The 21,001-nt window shown below is 67.5% G+C and overlaps 1 protein-coding gene across 3 annotated transcripts; it reads left to right on the top strand.

Moving 5' to 3' along the window:
* Nucleotides 1-9,042: 9,042 nt before the first annotated feature.
* On the top strand, nucleotides 9,043-20,727 carry MIDN (midnolin). 3 transcript variants are annotated; one of them, XM_064734489.1, is made up of 8 exons: nucleotides 9,043-9,203; nucleotides 11,113-11,338; nucleotides 12,309-12,396; nucleotides 12,705-12,767; nucleotides 17,173-17,559; nucleotides 18,003-18,135; nucleotides 18,249-18,551; nucleotides 19,983-20,727. In XM_064734489.1, the coding sequence occupies exons 2-8, from the start codon at nucleotides 11,121-11,123 to the stop codon at nucleotides 20,246-20,248; spliced, it is 1,458 nt and encodes a 485-aa protein (XP_064590559.1). In that variant the 5' UTR covers nucleotides 9,043-9,203; nucleotides 11,113-11,120; the 3' UTR covers nucleotides 20,249-20,727. The 3 variants fall into 3 exon arrangements, with proteins under 3 accessions (XP_064590559.1, XP_064590562.1, XP_064590561.1); XM_064734492.1 differs by lacking the exon at nucleotides 9,043-9,203 and adding an exon at nucleotides 10,631-11,016; XM_064734491.1 differs by lacking the exon at nucleotides 9,043-9,203 and having other exon boundaries at nucleotides 10,631-11,338.
* Nucleotides 20,728-21,001: the final 274 nt, after the last annotated feature.

Below are 21,001 nucleotides of genomic sequence, written 5' to 3' on the forward strand. Positions count from 1 at the left end.
TTCTCCTCCTCCCCTGGCTCCCACTGCCCATGCCAGAGCCACCATCGGTCACGTCCTGCTGGATGCCACAAAAATGGCCTGACTGGGTGCAGGGGATGTGCAGCTGCTGCAGAGGCAAAGCCCTTTCCTGCTCATTGTGCAGGTGCTGCAGGGATGAGCCCAGCCTGGGGGACAGTCCTGGTGTAGATCATGGTGTGATTCAGCAGGTCACCCTCCTCTCCCCTGCCCCCACACCAGCCTGGATTGTGACACCAGTGTGGCATTTTCCTGTTCCTGGAGTGCTGGCACTTGCCCAGGGGCACAGCAGCCTCCATCTGTGCTTTCTGCCTCTTTTTGGGGTGATGGGTGCTGAGCTGCCCCCGCCTTGGGGTCCCTGCCCCTGCTGGGGCCATGCAGGACCGGCAGCACGGGCGATGTGCCGGAGTTATCCCCAGGACCTGTTTGTCTCCGGCTTTGGGCTGGGGCGTGGTGGGTGTGAGAGGGAAGGGCTGCCCGGAACGCGGTGGGAGCGGGGGAGGAGGGCTGGTGTTGTCCCCCCTCCTCCCTTTCCACGCAGGGCTCTCTCTCCCATGACTCGCATCCTCTGCTGCCAGATGGAGGGTGGGGAGCGGGGCCGGCAGCGCTCGGAAAGTGAAGCATCACGGATTCTGCCGGCGGCGTCGCTTCTCCGGGGGATGATTTCCGAGACGGGCCGGGTTCTGCCAGGCCAAATCTCCCGGTGCTGGCGGCAATCCCTGCGTTTGGCCGCGTGGCATTTCCCCGTCCCACCCAGTCCCGAATGCAGGCGAAAGGTTCCAGCTCTCCTCTCTCTCTCTGCAGGAAAAACAACCCCAAACCCCACCGCAGCCCCAGGAAGCCCCGCTCCCTCCGGGCTGACTCAGCTGGCAGAGCCGCCCCTTTCCCTGCCCAAACCTCGGCGCGTTGGGGATGGATCCTGCCTGTCTCTGTACCCCATCGGTGCCCACCCTGGGGGTACAGAGGTTGCCCCCATCCCTCTCACTACCAGCGATGCTCCAGCAGCTCCCTGGAGTTTGGGGACCCCCTTTGGGGTGCTGGGCAGCTCCCTGCTTATCCCGGGGGCTCTGCAGACCTGGCCCCCTCCTGCCTGCACGGATTCTGTGCTGCCGCTGGCCCCGGCGTGGGAAGGTCAGCGGAGGCTCCACACGCTGCGAGCACAGCCCGGAGCGTCCTTGGGCCACGCCGCCCTTGGGCAGCTCGAAGGCCGAATCCTCACAGCTTCCTTAGCATGGGGAGGGGGGGAGCGGGTGCTGCTGCTGTATAATGATTAACCCGGCCGCGTTAATCATTCCGGCCGGCAGCCTTTTTCCTCTGGGTTTCCAGCTCTGGAAAATGCTCCTTTTCCGATTCCCTCCCACGCACGTGGCCCCGCAGAGGGAGCGTGGCACAGCTCAGGGAAAACCCTGTGGGGAGGAGCGGGACCTGGTTCGGGGTCTGGCATCGGGATCTGTCCCGGTGGGACCCCTCGGTGCCGGTTCTGGGGATGCTTTGCCCGTGGGGAGCGTGGCCCCAGCGGCCTCACCCCCAAAATCCCGAGCACCGGAGGGCGTTGAGGAGGGCGGGTGCTGCAGCCAGCACGACAGAGATTGTCACGGTGCTCCGGGGCCAGCAGTGCCACACCGGCCACGCAGCAAACCTTGGCCCGGGGCGAGTTCTCTCGTGGGGAAACTGAGGCACTGGCAGGCTGGGGAGAGTGGGAACGCGACATGGGAATCTCAGATTGTGCTGCTGCGCTTGGCGATTCCACCCCTGCGAGCTGCGGGGGTCAGGCAGGGGGCGGTGGGGTCGGGCTTTGCCCTGCGGGTCCCAGGTGCCTTGGCAGGGGCTCGTTCCCCGGGGCCACGGGCACGGCCCTCGCTCAGGGCGGCCTTGGAGGCCACACGGCGCTGCTGGAGGTGGCCCAAAGCCGGAGGGGGCCGGGGGAGTTCCAGCAGAGCCCCCTCCCAGCGGCTCCCGGCCAGGGCCGTGACCCGCGAGGGGCAGCGGGAGCCTGGGGAGGAAGCCGCTGCCAGCTGGGCTCGATGCCGGCTACAAAGGCGGCCCAGAGAGCCCAGCGGAATGAGGTGGCATCCGTCCAGGTTCCCACAGTGGCCCTGGTGCAGAAAATACACCCGGAGCTGCTGGCGGTTGCCACAGCGATGGGCTGGGCGCCACGCCGCGGAGGGGGGCACGACCCCAGAGCCCGGTGCCCCCGGTGCGGGGCGGTGGGAGCTCCGTGGGGCGGCGGAGCCGGGCGCTGGCAGCGACCAAAGGCTCCTGCCCCGGCTCCCGCTGCCTCCGCCCGCCTTTGATGTGCCGGGACTTCGCCCTTGGTAAAGCTGGGAGGTTCCCAAGGAGCTCCCAGCTGGATCCTGGCATCCAGCACCCAGGTGCCCCCCGCGAGCCCTGCGGCTCCAAAGCCGCTCGGTTCCCTTTAGCTCTGCTGCAGCCGGGGGCTCGGAGCCCCTGCGGGCTCCCCAGTTCCTGGCGGGGCCGGGAGGAAGCGGCTGCAGCTGGTCCCGGCGCTAGGGCTCTTCCTGGCAGGGCTGGCGCCGGGTTGGGCCGTGGGGCGGGGAGGGAAAGCCGGGGGGCCGGGGGCGCTGCCCTCCGGGATGCCCTGGCATGGGGCAGGGAGGGGTTGGCAGCGCTTCCATCCCCGTGCCCTCCAAGGCCGCCCCTCCGCCGGGTATAAATAGCAGGATTGAGGCTGACACTGGAGTCACTTCAGCCACCGCCACCTTGGGTGTTCCCCCCGCCCCGCGGGACCTCAATGGGGTCATTGTGCACCGCGGACCCGCAGGGCACGTCCCGAGCAGCTGCTGGGCCTGACCCCGGCTGCCTCCCCCACGCGTCAGGGGCATCCATGGGGCGCGGGGGTGCCCCCGCAGGGTCCCACGCACGGAGGGGAGGGCCAGGCGCTGGTGGGCGATGCCTTCGCACCATCCTCATCCCCAGCAGGCCGTGCCGGCCCTGCCGCCCCCTCCCTGCCCGGGCAGCGCCGGCAGCTGGGCTAATGACGGGGTGTGCCCGGCCGCCCCGGGCTGCGAGCGGCGCGGGAGGCTCCTGCCACCCAGCAAGACGGGGCCAGCCGGGCGCGGAGCTTCGCTGCCGCCGCAGCCGGCGCGGCCACGCCTGTGTGGGCTGAGCGGACCCCGCTCCCACCCGGCACCTGCCCGGCCCAACCAGCTCCTGCGCGTCTCGGACAGGCCGCTGCAGGCAGGGCCCCCCGGGCCAGGCAGGTGCAGCAGGAGGGAGCAGCACCAGGGGACCTGGAGGAGTCGGAGCTCCGGGGGGAGCTCTGGGGGCTGGAGGGGTTTCGAGCCCGCTTGTGCTGACGGGATGTCCCCATCCCTGCTGTCCCCGTCCCTGCTGTCCCCTTCTCACTTCCCCACATTGTGTCCCCGTCCGGCCCCACATCCTGTCTTGGCAGATGGGCCCCGACCCCGGCTGGCTGCAGCCCCTCTGTCCCAGGTATGGCACCCCAAAGGTGCAGGGCTGCAAAATGCCTCCCCCCAGCTCCTGCGGGCTTCCGGGAGGGGCAGCATCTCCTGTGAGCAGGAACCCTCCGGCAGGGCCAGATGCGAGGCGCTGCAGCGCCTGCGGATGTGAGTGGGTGGGTTCTGGGCAGGGCCAGCACCGGCCCAGGTGGCCGCGGCCTCCGATGGAGCTGAAGGCTCTTCGGGGAGCCCAAGGTTTAATGAGAGGCTGTCGGGGCTCCCTGTGATCCTTCCGCCCATTATCTAATCGGAGCAGTGCATTTAGAGGCCACGGTGCAGGTGAGTCACTTCCCCAGCTGGTGCCTCAGTTTCCCCACAGGTCGGTCGGGCGCTGGGATGAGCCGAGCCCGGCTCCTCACAGCGCTGGGGAATGTGGCACAGTGGGAGCTGGATTCCTCCCTCGGCTCCCTGGGACACACCTGGAACCTCCCTTGAGCCCCCACCTGGGCATGGTGCCCTGCTCCAGACACTGAGTGTGGCAGTGCCAGGCAGGGGCACCCACACTCCACACACAGCAGATTCGTGGCTCCCAACCCATGCTGATGCCACACAGCTCTTTTCCCAGTCAGGATTTCCTGCTGCTGTTCCCAGAATGGTCTCTCATCCGCGGGGTGATCCCGCACAGCCGGGAACCCATCAGCGCCGGTGCCAGGCACGGGGAGGCGGCGGCGATGCCCCGGTAACTCCCCCCGCGGTGTCGGCAGGGCCGGGCAGGCGGCTCCATCACCGTAAACAGGAACTGCGGCCGCGGGGGAGCGCGGGGGGCCGGGAAGGGAGGAGGTACCGTGGGTGTGGAGGGCAGCGCCCACCGGGCCCAGCGAGCCCCGGCAGTGGGAGCGCACACGGAGCTCCTGTGCCGGGTCTGAGCACAAGCGTGAGGAGCTGAACTCGTGTGTGAAAGGACAAGGCCAGGAGGAAATGCCTCCTCCCGTCCCCATCCCGCCCGAGTCGGGCTTTCCCGGGGCACATCCTGCCTGCATGGATTCTGTTCCTCCTTCCCGCTTTTGGGGGTCAGGGGGGTGCCAGCCCTGCAGGAGGGCAGGGAGGGCACTGCTCACACACCAGGGCTGTGTCTGCCCCGTGCCGGGCTGGGCTGGGGGGCTGCCAGGGCCATGGAGGGTGGGGAGGTGCCCTCATCCCCGCCCGGGTGAGGTTCCCGCATTCCTGAGGCGGCTCCGAGGGGAGCCGGGGGCAGGAGCGGGGCGGGAATGCCGCGGTGCTGAGTGTGAACACACGGGGTGAGTGTGTCAGCACACGGGGGACACCCACCCCATGCCCCCTTTGCTCCCCTTGATCCCCTGCTGGCATCAGCCCCAGCTCTGGATCCATCCCACACGGTTCTGCCACCCTGTGTGCATTCCCAGGGCTGGGGATGACGCCTCACGGTGAGATCAGAGGGCTGGAGTGGGATGGGGATGGGTTGGGATAGGGTGGGATGGGATTGGATACGGTGGAATAGGGAGTTGCTTTCCCTCGGGTTTCCAAGGCTGGGTCACCCCAGGAACAAGGTTCAGTGTGTGTCTAAGGAGGCTCCCGAAATCCTGAGTCCTTCCCCTCCCCAAGGCTGGCAACTCGCTTGAGCATTTATAATAATAATAATAATGATAATAACAACAATAATAACACCACCAGCAGCAGCTGAGCTGTCGGCTGACTCCTGGAGCCGGGATTTAAAACAAACCAAGAAATGTGGCAGCGTCTGGGAAACAGCCTCTGGCACTGTGGGGGGCACAGGGGGCACAGGAGGTGTGGGGGATCAGGGCTCTGCTGCCTCTGGGTCTGTGCCCTGGGTGACCCTTCTCACCATGACAGTTTCCTACCTGTGTTTTCACAGGCTCAGCAGCTGAGTTCTGCCCTTTTGGGGAGTCTTAGGGGACTGTGAGGGCCATGCCCAGGGGAGGGTGGGCACAAGCTGGCAGCATGTGCTCATGGGGGAGGACCCCAGGACCTCTCCTAACCCGAATTCTGCCATTGCCAAAATTGCCACAGCAGCACAGGGCTGGGGGGCTGCAGAGGAACAGGGACAGAGGCAGAGCAGGGGCATAAAGCAGGACAGGAGGTGGTCAGGGATGGGTTCCCCCTGCTCATCCCATCCCAACTCCAGGCAGAAGCAGGGCTGGGGCCCACAGCTCTGCCTGCCCCCAGCTCAGGGGGCCACGGGAAGGGAGGCATTGAGGCCGGGGGCTGGGAGCCACTGGGATGGGAGCAGGAGTTCAGCGTCCTGAAGGGGCCTGTGAGCTCAAAGAGCCCAGAATAGCCAGGGCTGACCTCACGGCAGCGGGGCCACGGCCCAGCACAGCCAAGTATGGCTGCACACCTGGGTGCTGCTAAATGCAGAGGGATTCGCCATCCTTCCCGGGCCCAGGGCCAGGTGGGTGAGGGCGCTGGTGACTCCCCCCAGCCTCAGCTGAGTCACCCTGGGGTCTGCCCTGTGCTGGGGTCCCCCTGCTCACTGTGTGCTCACCCTGAGTCACTCCAGGGGTGATTTCACCCCAGGCCAGGGTGGGGGGCAGAGCCCTGCGAGTGTGGGGTGCCCCAGAGCCAGGGCACGGCAAGCGAGGCCAGGCAGGGCTCGGGCTGGCAGCTGGAGTGTCCCCAGGCTGTGACGCCCGGACACTCTGCCAAAGGCCACCAGGACACGTCCCCGAGAGCTGGGAACACACAGAGCCGGTTGTGTGTTTCTAAGGACACGCCTGGGTGTTTACAGCCCCGCCAGCGTCACCGGCACAGGCACCGCCGTCCTGCCCAAGGACACCCGCGCCCGTCCCGAGGCCACCCCGGGCCCGCAGGGTTGGGGGGCTCCGCCGGGGGCTGTGATGGGAGGGTGGAATCAGCAGCTCCTCACTCACAGCAGCAGCGCTGGCTCACCTGAGCACACCTGAGGCTGAGTCACCGCTGCCACCGTGAGCGAGGCTGAGCCGCTCTGGGACCCCCGGGACCCCCATCCCGGTAGCGCTCCCACCCTGGTGGGCCGGGCAGGGCCGGGCCGGGCGGGTGGAGGTGCCGGGGTTGTGCTGCACCCTCCTGCCGGGTGTGCCCCGCATGATCCCGGCCCTGGCCCCGCGCCCTGGGAACGCTCCCAGCTCCCGCTGGCTGCCGCAGCTCCGTGCGAGGCCCCAGCCGGGCACCTTGGAAGCCACGGGATCGCTCCCCTCCCCTCTCCAAGCGGAGGAAAAGGATCCCAGTCCCACTGGGTTCCCCCCCAGGCTGCAGCTTGGCTGCTCCTGCAGCCACAAGAGTTGAGGAACGCCTCCTCTCTGCCCTCCTCTCCCCTCCTGTGGCTGCTCCGGAGCCGGAGTCAGCTCTGCCCTAATCCCATGACCCCGCGCCTGCGAGTGGAATGCAGAGAGCTGCGATAAAAATCCCCCGTTTGCCAAAGCTGTGGAATCAGCCAAGAATCCAGCCCAAAAGGTTGAGGGGGGGGGGTGGTGTGTGGAAACAGAGAGAGAAAAGAGAAAAGCTGCTGCCCGGGGGCTGGTGGGGGATTTCCCCGAAGAAAAGAGGGCTGGGAATTCCCTTCCTTCGAGGGAGAAAACTTCCAAGAACCAAGCTCCAAAAGATTCGGGGCTCCCAGCTGGAGCTGGGGCCGGCAGGACACAAAGGATCCGACACCACCACGGTGCTGCCCTGGCTCTGCCGTGCCACCGGGGCCCGTGGGAAGTGTCCCTGTCCCGGCGGGACCCGGGTAAGCCCCTCTCGTCCAGCCCGTGGCCGCGCCGCCCTCCCGGCTGCGTGAGCCCCGGCGGGGGCTAATCCCAGCGCCCAGGTTAGCTAAGAGGATTGCGGGAGCTGCGTGTGGCCTGCAGCGGGATTTGTGTAGGTATTTGCTCGTCGGATCGTCTCTCCCCGAGCTGCTCAGCCGTGCGGGGTTTGGAGAACGCTCCCTCTGGAGACGCGGGAGCCTCGGATGCCGTGCAGCAATTATGCCCGAGTCTGCCTGTAATCTTTAACGATTTATTCCCAGGGCAACACAATAAACTAAACACACAAAATCCAGGCTGCTGGGAATCCTGGGATCTCCCAGCTTGTGTCTCTGGAGGCTCCTCCAGATACCTTCAACCGTGCTGAAATGTGCACACACTTCCTAAAGCACCGGCTCCTGGAGTCATGGGATTGCCGGAGGAGATGGAGCTTCCTCCCAGGAAGGAGCTGGAGCCGTGTGAGGAGGGAAAGGGGCTCTTCAGGGCTGCCAGGATGTGGGGAGATGCTCTGCCCTTGGGCTGCTTTGCCAAAGAAGCCGAGCAGGCCGCACTCCCAGCCATGGCCACAATGTCCCCTTGTCCTTCCCCACGGATCAGGGCTGGGAGCAGATCCTGCTTTCTGCAGGAGTGGCTCTGGTGTGTCACCTTGTCTCCACCACGGCCCTCCTGAGCTGTGGCACGGCCAAACCTGTGGCCCTGGCTGTCCCCTCGCTGCTCCAGGGCCAGCTGGGGATGTGGCCTCCCTAGGGGCGGCTCCGCAGCTCCCGGGGAGAACAATGGCGCATCCCTGCCCCGGCCCCTCTCCCAGGGACAACAATGGCAGGAGCCGGAGTCGGAGCCGCCTGAGCTCATCTCCCCCCCGAGAGCCTGGAGGGGGCTGGGGCGGGCGGGGGGCCGTGGGCTGTGCGACAAAAGCTCCCTCCCAGCCCGGTCTCTGCCTTGCACGAGTGGCCTCGCTCCCTCCCAGCCATCTGCACACACACCCCAGGGGATGCCGGGCGGGAGGGATACAACAGCAGAATTTTGGGGGTTCAGAGAGTTCCCCTTTAGCTCCTGCAGCCTCACAGGTCGGGTCTCCCCACTGCGGACTGGCCGCCAGATCCCCCCATCTCCAGCTGCTTTGTGTCTTGGTGTGCCAGGGCATTGTCTGCGGAGGAGAGACCCGGCAAGGCAGCCTGAGGTCACAGCAGCATTTCCCCAGCACCCTCCCTGTGTGCGCGGGGTGGCGCTGGCCCGGCAGGAAGCAGCTTGTGCCCCTTGGCAGCCCGGAACCGGTGCCCACCAGCCCGTTTGTCCCTTGCTTTAAAGCCCTGTGTCCTAACTCTGTGTCCCTGCTGGGAAGCGGGTGGTTGGGCAGAGGGAATCCCTGGGGGAGGAATGGTCCAGCCTTGTTATCAGACATCAGAGAAGTCTCCACAGGCAGCAGCAGCTTTGACGCTTGGCTCCCAAGGAGAGCTCGGCCCATCCATTCCCTGCCCACGGACTGACTTTGACCCACGGGGCACGCACAGGGGGAGAGGGGTCCGGTCTGTCCCCTCCTCACGTTCCCGCAGAGCCGGGACCCCGGCAGGGGCTGAGACGCCCCCGGTGTGCAAATACCGAGATTAGAGCGCGGCGAGTCGGGATCCCTGAGCGGGACCCGAAATGAGGGGGTACAGGCTGGGACCCCCGTTCAGAACTGAGACCCTGGGGCCAAGAGCGGGACCCCCCGCGGGAGCAGGTGCGGGTACGGCCGGGGCAGGGGCCGTGGCCGTTGCCGGGGCCGTTGCCGAGGCCAGACCGGTCCCTGCCCCCGCCAGGCTCCACCCCGGGCGGTGCGGGATAAAACTTCGGGCACCTCCCCGGCAGCTCCGCGTCAGGGCTGCGCTCGGACCGGCTGCAGCGCTCAGGAGGTGACACCGCACCCACCGCCACCTCCCCCCGGGACGTTTCTGGGGTCTCTCTCCCTCTTCCTGCCACCGGAGGCAGCTGAGCTCCCGCCGCGCCGGGATCCGCGGGGCCGTGCTCGGTGAGTAAAGCCGCGCCGGGCCGGTGGGGGCCCGGGTCGGGATGAGGGGGGAGAACAGCGGACCGGGACCGCGATCTCTCGGTTGTTTCCCCGGAGCGGGCGGGGTGGCCCCACTTCCCCGGAGCTCCCGAGGGGACGCACGGCAGAGCCCCTCTCCGGTTGTTCGGGAGCTCTGCTCACCCTCAGGGACCCTCAGTGTCCTCGGTCACCTGGAGCTTTGCCTCCCTCCAGGGAGCGAGACCGGGATCGGGATCGGTTCTCCCCGCTCCAGCTGCCAGATCCCCGGTGCTCCCGCCGCGTCCCGGGGAGCGGCTCCTCGCTCCCGAGACCCGGTGTTCTGTGAGGGGGGGCTCCCGGGGCAGGGGCTCTCCATCCCGGTGGGCGAGCAGCGGCTTTGGGGCGCACCGCCCGGTGGCTCGGTAAGGGCCAGCCGGTGTGTCGGTAAGGGCTCCCCGGCGCGCCGCCGGTGCGGCCCCCGCGGCCCCCCCGGGCTCCGGAGGCGCGGCAGGACCGGCAGAGGGCGCCCGCGCTTTGCTGACTCATAGCCCGCCCCCCCCAACCCCCCCGTGGGTGCCGGGACGGGGCCCCGGGGCTGCGGGGTGTCCGTTCCACTGCCCGGGAGCCGCCAGGCGGGGCTGGGGCCGCTGGGGTGGAGGTTGCAGCTGCGGGGCTGGGGGGGCAAGAGCGTGCTGGGGAGGTAGAGGGGGCTTAACCCCTCACCGGGACAGTTCCCCGTAGCTGTAACGGCGTCACCGGGAGGGTGACCGGGCGGGTGCGTGCGACCGGGCGGGTGTGACCGGCCGCGGGTGACTGTGCGTGTTCCCCCCCCACCCCCCTCCCCGCCCTTTCCGCCTCTGTGTCCCGGCGTCACTCGGCTCCGGGGGCTCCAGCTCCCGCCCGGCCCCGCGGGCAGTCACCTCCCGCCGCGGCCTCCTCCGGTGCGGGGGCCGCTCACCGCCCCCGCCGCGGCGCTCCGGGCCGGCGCCTGCCCGTGTCCCGCGTCCACCCCTCCGTGGCGCCCCGCACGCACAGCCCACGGGCTCCCCAGCGAGGAGCGGCCCGGTATTACCGGAACCGAGCCGAACCAGACCCCCGAACCCCCCGCGCCCCTTTGTTGTGCGCCGGGATTATGAATGGCTCCAGGCGCGGCGCGAGGGCGCGCGGGGGGCGGGGCCGGGGCGGGGCCAGCACGGCCGCGTGGGCGGGAGGAATCCGGCCGGACCGCCCCGCCCACCGGGCCACGTGGGGAAGCTGCGCCCGCCTCCCATTGGCCGCCAGCGCGGATGTCTGGGCTCTCGGCGAGCTCCCATTGGCCCGCGGCCGCCGGAGGAGCCGGAGTGAATGAGGGCGAGGCCCCGCCCCCCGGGACGTTGCTACATTGTAACTTCCCTCCCCCCCCGGTGCTCCCACGGCAGCGCGAGCGGCGGCCGGTTCGGCGGGTCCGGCCCCAGAGAAGGGGGAGCGAGGCGGCCTCCCCGCCCCTCGCCGCGGCCTCGGGCCTCACCCCGCCCCCAGACACCCCGCACCGCGAGCACACAGCGGCGGCGAGCAGAAAGAAAGGAGGCGGCAGGCAGGAGCAGGCAGCGCCGCTTCCACCACCCCCCCTTCCCGCGGCAGCCACCGGAGCGGGGCGAGAACGGGAGATTTTATATTTTTTTTTTATTTTTATATATATATATATATTTTTTATTTTCTCCGCCTGGGCTGCGGAGGGCACGGCCGGTGCAGCCCTGCTTGGGGACCCCCCTCCTATAGCCGCCCGCCGCCTCCTCCCGGCCCCCGCCCGAGGCCTCAGCGCGTAGCCGGAGCTCCCGTAGGTCCCGCCGGGCGTGCGGCGGAGCGGGCCCGGCTCCCTCCTTTGTCCGATCCCCCCGCCGCCCCCCGACACCGACCGCCGCTGCCCCCGCAGGTCGGCGGATGGACCCGCAGCCCGGCGCCAGGAGCTGCAGCCGCGGGGCTCCCGCCTGCGAGGTGGGGCCACCCGAGCCCCCCATGAACCTCTACATCCACACCACCACCGGCACCCGCTATGAGCTCTCGGTGCCCGCCGAGGAGACGGTGGAGGGGCTGAAGCGGCGGCTGTCCCAGCGCCTCAAGGTGCCCAAGGAGCGTCTGGCGCTGCTGCACAAAGAGAGGTACGGCACGGCTCGGCTCGGCTCGCCACGGGGGGGGCTCCGCGCGGCTCGGGAGGCCCGGGGTCCCCAGCCCTCCACGGCGGGGCTGGGCGCGGGGGCGGCCCCCTCGCACCGGGCTCGGCACCGCACAAAGGCTCCCGCCCCCTCCCCCTTCCCGGCCCCATTCCTGTGCGGGGCGGGGGGGGGGGCAGCCCGGGGGGCCGCGGCGGGGGCGAGCGGGGGCCGGGCCGGAGGGAGGGAGGGAGGGGGAGCTCCGGGGCGGAGGGAAGGAGGGAGGGGGGCTCCGGGCCGGGCCGGGAGCGCGGCCGCCGCCCCCTCGCCCGGCCCTGCCGGGGCTCCTTTGTGGGCGGCGGGGCCCGGCCGTGCCCCGGCCCTTTGTTCTGGGCTCAGCCCCGGCGGCGGCGCGGCCCGGCCCCCCCACCCCGAGCCCCCAGCGCCGGGGGCGGCGGGGGAGCCTTTGTCTGCCGGGGGCCCGGGCCGAGGGGCTGCGCGCCCCCCGCGTGGAGCGGGGCCCGCGTGAGGTCGGGCCGGGAGGAACTTGGAGAGTCTTTCCCGGATCAGGGAGGAAGGGTGGGGGGACACACGGGGACACCGCATCCATCTGCGGGGCTGGGGGAGCAATTTCCCAGCGCTGCATCCCCCACCTACACCGGTCCCAACTTCTCTCTAAGCGCTCCCCCGGTGGGCAGATTTCCTGTGCTATGAACCCTGTGCTCCCATCACCCTCCCACAGCTCAGCTCCTCTCTGACCCCTCAGCACCGCCCCGTGCCCAGGGCAGGGTGCCCCACACCGTGAGCTCCCCTCGGAGCAGTGGGGTGCCAGGGTTCCCTTCTCCCTGTGAAAGCTGGGAATTTATTGAGGTAGGGGCGCTTTGAGGGGCTGTTGGTCCCCCAGACTTGCAGCTGGTGTTCCCCCCTGGGGGAGCTGCCCGACCTGCACTGACCCTGCTTTTGGCATCTCCTCCCACAGCCGCCTCAGCTCTGGCAAGCTGCAGGACCTGGGGGTCGTGGAAGGCAGCAAGCTGACACTGGTGCCCACCGTGGAGGCCGGCTTGATGGTGAGTGGCCTTTTCCTGCTGCTCCCTCCATCCCTCCCACTCGTCCCTGTCTATTATTAAAGCCCCGGGCAAGGATGAGGATGTGATGTGCTGGCAGCCCCGCGGCTCTGCTGCCCCAGCTCTTGCTGAGGAGGCAGCGCTGGGTTGGGCACGGCAGCAGGTTTAGTATTTCACTCCTTTCTCAGGGCTTGTGTAGAAATAGTGGAAGTGACATGTCATCCCTCCCTCCTGCTGCGGACGCCCCCTCCTTTGCTGCATTTGTAACGTTAATCCCCCCCCTCCTCCTTTCTTTTTTTTTTTTTTTCCAGTCCCAGGCGTCCAGGCCAGAACAGTCGGTGATGCAAGCTCTGGAAAGCTTAACTGAAACTCAGGTGAGGGGCTGGATGCCGGGGCAGGATGGAGACAAAGGCAGAGAGGGTGGGTGGGTGGGGAGGAAGGACAGACAGCTGCGGCCTCGCTTTGCTTCCCCTCCCTAAAGCTTTGGCGTTGGTTCCTCGCTGAGGTTTCACAGAGTGCTGAGGGTGGTGCCCGGGGCGGGCACCGTCACCCAGGGCAGCAGCGCCGGGCTCGGGGAGGTCCCACGCCGGCAGCCCAAACAAGCCGGGAGGGAGCCGGGGAGGTGAAGTGACTCACTCAAGGTCACGCCGCAGGTTGGTTGTTGGTGGCAGAGCCGGGCGGCTCAGGGCCCTGCCCGGGGGTGTGGGGCTGCGGCTCCCCCCAAAATGCCCACGTTGGGGGGCAGGGAGCGGGCTGCCATGTGCCCCACAGCTGTGGTGGGTGTAAAGGAGGCTGGCTGGGGGGCTCATGGGGCTGCAGAGCCTGGCCCAGCGCCCAGAGATCTCCGTGCTTTCCTTGGAGCCGTCCTTGGGGTGCAGATTGGCCGTGCTGGGGCGTTCTGACCCTCTCCTTGTGCCGGGGCATGGAAGGGGCCAAGTGGGCGGCGTTGGTGGGGCCGTGGCTGAACCGCTGTGGAGTTGTTGGAGGGGGTGGGATGTCCTCGCTGCTGGGGGGTCTCTGTGGTGGGCTGGGAGCGTTCCCAGGGTGGGAGAGCCGTGGGTGAGCCGTGGGTGCGTGCGCAGCTCCTGCCGCCAAGGTGGAATTTACCCCCAGCCGTGCAGGCCCCACTCCTTTGTTTTCCGTCTCTGTTGCTGCTCTGTGAAACTCTTTCCTTCCTTTTTCTGGCCGCTCTGGTTTTTGAAGGGTTGGGGTTTTTTTGAGCGTTTTTATCGCCTGAATTCTGGGAAGGGGCTGAGCCCCGTGTGGTGCCAGGGCTCAGAGGAGGGGCTGGTGGGGCACTGCTGTGCCCCCGCCATGGGGATGTGACAATGGCCAGACTGCCCTGCCCGCAGGGACCCGCAATACCCTTGGCTGCCCGAGGTGACCTTCACTTTTGGGAGCTGCTTTAACCCCTCGTGGGGGCTCTGGGGGTGAGCTTAGACTGGAGCTTTAAGTGGATCCCCAGTGCCGGACGCTGCTGGGGTCCCATGGAGGGGTTGCCCCATCCCAGAGCTGTGGGAGGGGGCTGGTTCTGCCAGCCTGGCCTGGCAGGTCACACATCCTGCCCTCAGGGCTGCAGATATTTCTGCTGGGGCTGCAACAGCTCTGCTCTGCTGTGGGCAGCAAGGTGGGAGCCAGCAGCCTGTGGAGCTCAGTGTACCCCCTTTGCACAGGGCTTTGGCCCCCCCAGAGCAAGCCCAGCGAGGAAGAGGAGGGTGGGTGGGTGGGCTACGCTCTGGCAGCGGCTGCGGGAAGCGGCTCCGCAGCTCCCTGCCCACCGCAGGTTCCTCCGGCTGGTGATTCAGGAAGTCAGGGCTGAGCAGGAGGAACCGCCAGCACCTGGGGGGCGGCGAGGGGGGGGCAGGAAACCACTCCTCCCATTCATGCTTTGCTGGGCTCTGCCTGCGTCACGCAGCCTCCGGAGCACGGGGAGAGCTGAGCCGCTTCCTCTGGGGGCGGTGAGGGGGGGCCGGGGCGCTGCCACCCCCTCCCCAGCCTTTGGGGAAGTGACTGCCGGGCACGGGGGCTTCCTGGAAATGCTCCTGCACTTCCTTCCTGCCTCCCCTCACACACACGGCTGCCCCCGCTTTCCAGGGATGGCAGGCAGGCGTTGGGTCCCGCTGCCGGCTCTGCCTTCCTTCCCCCGGTCCCTCTGCCCGGGAGTGCTGAGGGGGAGGAAGAACAGAGGATGGGGATGACACATCCTGATCTTCCAGGGCTGGGGGAGCGCGGCCAGGGGGGCTCTGTCCCTCTGCTCCCACCCTTGGCACAGACACAACACAGGTGGATGGATGGGGGGAGGCCCAGCTGTGCCCAGCTGGGGCCTGGGGGGGCAATTCCTGCAAGGGCTTTGAGGGGCAATTCCTGCTGCCCCTCCTCATCCTTGCCCCGGCCTTGCCTTTGCCATCGGGATCTCTTAGGATGGTTTCCTTTGGGGGTGCTGCCCTCCCCATGGGGGCTCTTTGGGGGCAGCTCCAGAGCTGGGGGTGCGCGGTGCTGCGGGCCGGGGTGACGCGGGGCCAGGCGTCGGAGCGAGGCGGGAATGCGGCGTTCTCTGACTCATCGGCGTTTCTCAGAAGCAGCTGGGAGACACTTTTGCCCCATCCCCGCAGGGCCCCGAGCCCGGTACTGTGCAGCTGAGCCCCGCAGGGCTTGGCAGCGCCCCAGGGGACCCCTAAATGCGGGAGTTTTAGGGGGCTCGGTGGCTCCAGCCCCCTCGGCGAGGCTGTCCCGGCCCCCGCGGCGGAGCCGGCTGGGAGGGACGCGGGGTCCTCCCGGCGTGGGCGGCCGAGCGGGCGGCTGGGTGGGACGTGTTTGCATTGGAGCGGGCTGGTTTCGCCGGGGGGGGGGAAGAGAGGTTGGCAGCGGCGTGGGGGCGGCTGCTGGGAGCCCCGGGGCTGGGGCGCCGCGGGGACTGGGCGGGCTCCGTGCCACGGGCAGGGGGGCGTGGGACCCCCGTGCGTGGGGATGGATGGATGGATGCATGGATGGATGGATGGATGGATGGAGGGGTGTTGGTGGTGCTGCTGGGAAGCGTCGGCAGCACGGGCCTGGCCACGTTGGGGTGCTCTGGTTTCTGCTGGCAGAGAAGGGTCAGGCAGGGCAGGGGTGAGTCAGAGGGAGCGGGAGGCGGCCGCGGGGCCGGCTGACGTCAAGGGGCCCCGGGGAGGTGCACGGGGCTCCCCCGGGCACACCTGGGTGCAGGGATGGGGCTGTGGAGGAGCCCACTCAGGAGCTCAGTGGGAGCAGAACCCGGCTGGGACCCCTTCCCACAGTTTGGTGAATGGTGCTTGGATCCAGCCTGGTGTTGGAATGTACCCCTAGAGTGGCTCAGAGAGCAGCAGCAGGGCTGGGGTGGCCCAGCAGCCTCCATGCACAGGCCAGAGCTGGGATGGGGCCAAGCAGTGAGGATGGGGCTGCCAGCCTGGCATTGGGCCATCCAGGCCGCTATGGGAAGGGAAACTGAGGCAGGACGGGGCCAGGTGCTCTCAGTGCACACACACGCGTGTGCACACGTGTGCCCCTGTGCACGCCCGCCCGCCGTCCCCTCCCGCCCCCTTGCCCCGTAACCTCCGTGTCCAGAGCTGCAGCGTCTCCTTCCCGCCCACCCCTTCCTCTGCAGCCTCCGCCTGACACGCTCGGGGCTTTGCTGCTGGTATTTTTAAAGCTGCTTTTCCCACGGCTTCTCAGAAGCGGCCTCCGCGCCAGCGGGGCGTGGGGGAGCAGGGCTGGGGCTGAGGGGGCCCTGCTCTGCAGTGCTGGGGACAGGGCGGGCCCAGCACCCCCACTGGGGACCCCAAAGGTGCCGTGGGGTGTGGGTGGGTGATAGCAGGAGCTGCACATGACAGGCTGGGGAAGCTGGAATAGCGAGGGAGGTGTGTGGTGGAAAGGGGGGGTATTGTCCCCATTAACCCGTCTGGGCTGGCAGGGTGAGAGGCGCAGCCCCCCTGCAGCACACATGAGGGCAAGGGGGGGCTCATGGCTGTTCCAGCCCCCCTAGAATGTGGGGCAGTGCTCAGGGGGGCTCCCCTGTTCCCTGGCACAGCTGCCGAGTGATTTATGTGCCTGGGGGGAGGCTGAGGGGTGTGAGCTGGGGGGTGGCAGGTGCTGGGCATTGGGGGCCCCCCACAGCTGCAGCCTGGGGAGGGTCAGGCCCTGGCTCTTGTCTCCATGCTGCAGCTGCTCCATCACCTGCCAGGGCTGGAGCCTCCGGGCTGGGCAGGGCCTGTCCCCCACCCCAGCTGCCTTGAGGAGGGAGGGAGGAGGGCAGGTGGGCTCTGAATCACAATGGTGGGCACGCAGGGACCGGGCATGTCCTCACCTGCCCCCTCCTCTTCTCCCTGTGCCAGTCCCTCGAGCTGGGGAGGGGGGACACCCCTCCCTTGGCTGAGTGTGCAGCTCTGGGCAGTGCCAGCTGCGGCCCCTGCCCGTCCCTGCCCGCCGGGGAGGGCAGCCAGGCAGGCAGGCACGGCCACTCTGTGGTGGGGAATAAAGGGCAGGAAGGGCAGAAGGAAGAAAAACACCCTCCAGCACCATCAGCTGACAGAGCTGGCACCGGGCTGGGGTCGTGTGGGGACGGCAGCTGGGCTCGTGTGCCAGCCTGGCACGGGTGAGGGCCTGGGAAGGGCTGTGAGAGGGGGTCACCCCTTCTGTGCCCCAGTGACCCATCCCTGTAGCCAAGGGAAACCTGTAGGGGCAACTACATCACCATGGGGGCAATCCCCACCCCACTGCTTGTGCCACAACTGATGAGGATCCCTTTTCTCTATCTCTCCCCAGGTCAACGACTTCTTGTCGGGCCGGTCGCCGCTGACCCTGGCCCTGCGTGTGGGTGACCACATGATGTTCGTGCAGCTGCAGCTGGCGGCCCAGCAGAGCACGGGGCAGCTCCAGCACCGACACCTCATTGCCAGCCGGGGCGAGGCGGGCGCCGGCGCCAGCCCCCACTGCCGGACGCTGCACGGTGCCGGCGGCTCCGGCTTCGCCCGCATCCCCGTGGTGCCCTCGTGCCAGCAGAGCCCGGCCCCCAGCCCCACGCCCACCCCGCCAGCCCCTCCTGTGTACTGTAACGCCCCTCACGCCGCTCCTGTCACCGCCGGCATGTTCCGGTCGCACGGGGCCAGCACGCAGACGGTGAACAGCAGCGTGGTCTCCTCCTGCTCAGAGGTGAGGCTGGGGGATGTCCGGGGAGCTTTGGGAAAGGGGGGTGAAGCTGTGGCTTTTCCAGCTCAGCCTGGCCCTTCCTTGGTTTCCTCATGTGTGGAAATGGGTTGTCCCCAGTTTGGCCTCCAGGATGTCCCCAGGTCCCAGGGAGGGGCTCAAGGACAGGGTGTAACCCAAGCTAGCTCTTACCCTGCCTGTCCTCACACCTTGCCTGTCCCCATGGGTGGACAGGAGCTGCTGCTGTTGCTTCCCTTTCCCCTTTGCACAGCAGGGTAGGGAGCCTGTTGGGACCCCCAGGGTGGTTCCTTGAATGCCAGGGGTGCCTGTTCCCTATCTGGGCTCTCCTGACCTGACTTTTTGCGGGGTGGAAGAAGGTCAGGAGGAGCAGGGTTGTGTGCCCCAGCAGACCCCTGTCCCGAGGCTGATCCTGTGTTTTCCCCTCGCAGGTGGACTGTGGCTCCCGCAGCAGCAGCTCCCCGGGCAGCAGCCCGGCCCCCTCGGCCCGATCGCGCAAGCCCGGGGCGGTCATCGAGAGCTTTGTCAACCACGCTCCTGGGGTCTTCTCAGGGACCTTCTCCGGTACGTGCTGCCCCCCTGAGCTGCCTGGGGGCTCTGGGGGGATACTGGGGGGCAATGGAGCTGTGGATTTAGGGGGGCTGCTTGTCTCACACCCACTTCTCCCCCCCCTCCAGGCACTTTGCACCCCAACTGCCAGGACAGCAGCGGGCGGCCGCGGCGGGACATCGGCACCATCCTGCAGATCCTCAACGACCTCCTCAGCGCCACGAGACACTACCAGGGCATGCCCCAGTCCCTGACACAGCTCCGCTGCCAGACGCAGTTCTCCTCCTCCTCCTCCTCTTCCTCCTCCTCGCCGCCTGCCTCTCCAGACCTCGCCAGCAAAACTACCTCAGAGCCGCTGCCGGCGGCCGCCGCCCCCACCCTGCACCCCGTCGTCCAGTGCCAAAGCCAGATCCGGATGTGCAAGCCCAGTGGTGAGTCTGGCTGCCCTCGCTTGGGGTGTGAGCTTGGCGCCTCCTGGGGGTCCCTGGTGCATGGCTGGGATGAGCAGAGAGGGATTAGGAACGGGATGATTGACAGGTGTCAGTCAGGAGGGTTGTGTGTTCAGTGGCAATCAGCACCCCTGCGAACTCAGGGAGGTCCCCCCACCCACCCTGCATTGTCATCTCTGCCAAGCCCTGTGGGGACAGCGCGTCCCTGTGTGGGTGGGGGTGTGGAGGAGTGGCAGGTGGCTGTGGTGTCCGTGCTGCCCCAGAGCTCAGGGCCTGTCCCCGCTGTGTGGGCAGAGGTTTTGGGGTCACGCAGGCTGTGGCTCCTTCTTTCCAACCCCATCTCCCCACACTGGGGGTGAAGGTGGGCCTGGCCAGAGCATGGCTGCAGCTCCCCCAGCATTTTTGGGTGCACACCTGTGGGCCCTGGGGCCGGAAAGTGTCGCAGGCACCCACACCAGACCCCCTGTGATTTGCTTAGAGGAAAGAAGTGAAACCACCAGCGCTGGCTCAGCCCCCTCAGGGTTTGCTCTTCCTTCTTTCCTAGTTAGGGGTGGCCCAGGTCCCCACAGGGGGTGGCTCCAGCCCCTGCTGGTGTGACCAGGTCTTCCAGGGGATGGATGGAGGGCTGCCCTCCATCCATCCAGCGGGATAGAGGGGGTGTTGTGGTGGGAGCCCTGCACCCCAAAAAATGACTGTAGGCCTCTGGGGATCAGCCTGGTGCTGTGGTGGGCACCGTATTTTTGGGATATCCAATGGACTGTGCCATGGGGGGCTCCGTGATCCCCCCAGTATGTGGGTTAGGCCACCCTCACCCCTTTAGTTTTGGAGGGCACCTGTCCTAGGGGTGTGTGCTATTGGGGGCTACCTGCTGGGCTGTGGATCAGGGTGCCCACCATGACCCATCCTGCTCCATTACAGGGGACACCCTGCCTGTTACAGGGACATCCACATGTCTGTGCCATGTGGAGCTGGCATATCCCCCCATGGCAACCCTCCATGACCCCCTTTCCCCTTTTGGAGGGCACCTGCTCTAGGTGTGTCCATTTACCTGTGCCATTGGAACTTACCTGCTGGGCTGTGGATCAGGGCACCCCACCATGACCCAACCTCCTTCATTCCTGCTACAGTGATGCCCACATGTCTGTGCCACATGGGACTGCCTGGGGGTGCCATCTCCCCCCATGGCAGCCCTCTGTGACCCCCTTTCCCCTTTTGAAGGGCACCTGCTTCAGGGGATGTGTGCCATTGGGTGCTACCTGCTGGGCTGTAGATCAGGGCACCCCACCATGACCCATCCTCCTCCGTTCCTGCTACAGGGGACACCCACATGTCCGTGCCACGCAGGGCTAGCTGGAGGCTGGCATATCCCCCCATGGCACCCCTTGTGACCCCCTTTCCCCTTTTCCCTCGCAGGGGACCGGCTGCGGCAGACGGAGAACCGTGCCACGCGCTGCAAGGTGGAGCGGCTGCAGCTGCTGCTGCAGCAGAAGCGGCTGCGGCGGAAGGCGCGGCGGGACGCCCGGGCTCCGTACCACTGGGTGCCCAACCGCAAGGCCGGCCGCACCAACAGCAACAGCAGCGTCTCCAGCAGCGAGGGCAGCCTGGACCTGGACTTCGAGGACTCGGTCTGGAAGCCGGAGGTCAAGGCCGAGATGAAATCCGAGTTTGTCGTAGCATAGAGGAGAGCCAGGGCCCCGGGGGACTGTGCCGGGGGGTCCCACTGGCTGGCCCCGCTCTGGGGAGGCAGCGCTGGCGTCGTGGGCTGGGGCTCCTCCAGATTTGCTGCGAGCGGACGCGTTGGGCCGACCTGCGTGTTAGGGGGAGCCCCCCATCCATCCCCCTGCTCGTTTGGGTTTGGGGAGATGGGGACGAGCAGCAGGAGCCGCCCCCTCCTTGCAGCCTCCCCAGCTGGGGTGTATGGAAGCTGCTGCTTTGCTGTGAAAGGGGCACAGCCGGGTGGGCTCCGGCCCCACCTCGTGCCACCCCAGCCCGGCGCAGGCAGGAGGAGATGAAGTCTCTCTCTCGGAGGTGCTGGAGCCCCCCCCGATTTGGGGGCCGTTTGTTTTCCTTCCCTTCTATATGTAGCATTGCTCGGCTGTGGGGCTGGGCCCCCCCAAAAGGGGGGACGTGTGTGCCTGGGCCCCACCGCTGCAGCCTGGGGAGGGGGGACGGGGGTGGGGGGGGCTTTGTTTTTTGGGGGGTGTTCAATTTTGTTTGGGGAGGGAGAAGCCAAGGCGCCTTCCCTCCGCGGCCGAGCCCAACTTCCGAGTCCCTGGACTCCTTCCCACCCTCCGCTTGGGTGGTTGGAATTTTTTTTTTTCTTTTTTAACTTAAAAAAAAAAACAAAAAAAAAAGAAGAAAAAAAAAGAAAAACCCTGAATAAATAACCCCAAACTCGGTCCCGGCTGCAGGGCCGGTATTTATAGACATTA

Source organism: Zonotrichia leucophrys, chromosome 28 (genome assembly GCF_028769735.1).
Source record: "Zonotrichia leucophrys gambelii isolate GWCS_2022_RI chromosome 28, RI_Zleu_2.0, whole genome shotgun sequence".
Lineage (NCBI taxonomy): Eukaryota > Metazoa > Chordata > Aves > Passeriformes > Passerellidae > Zonotrichia > Zonotrichia leucophrys.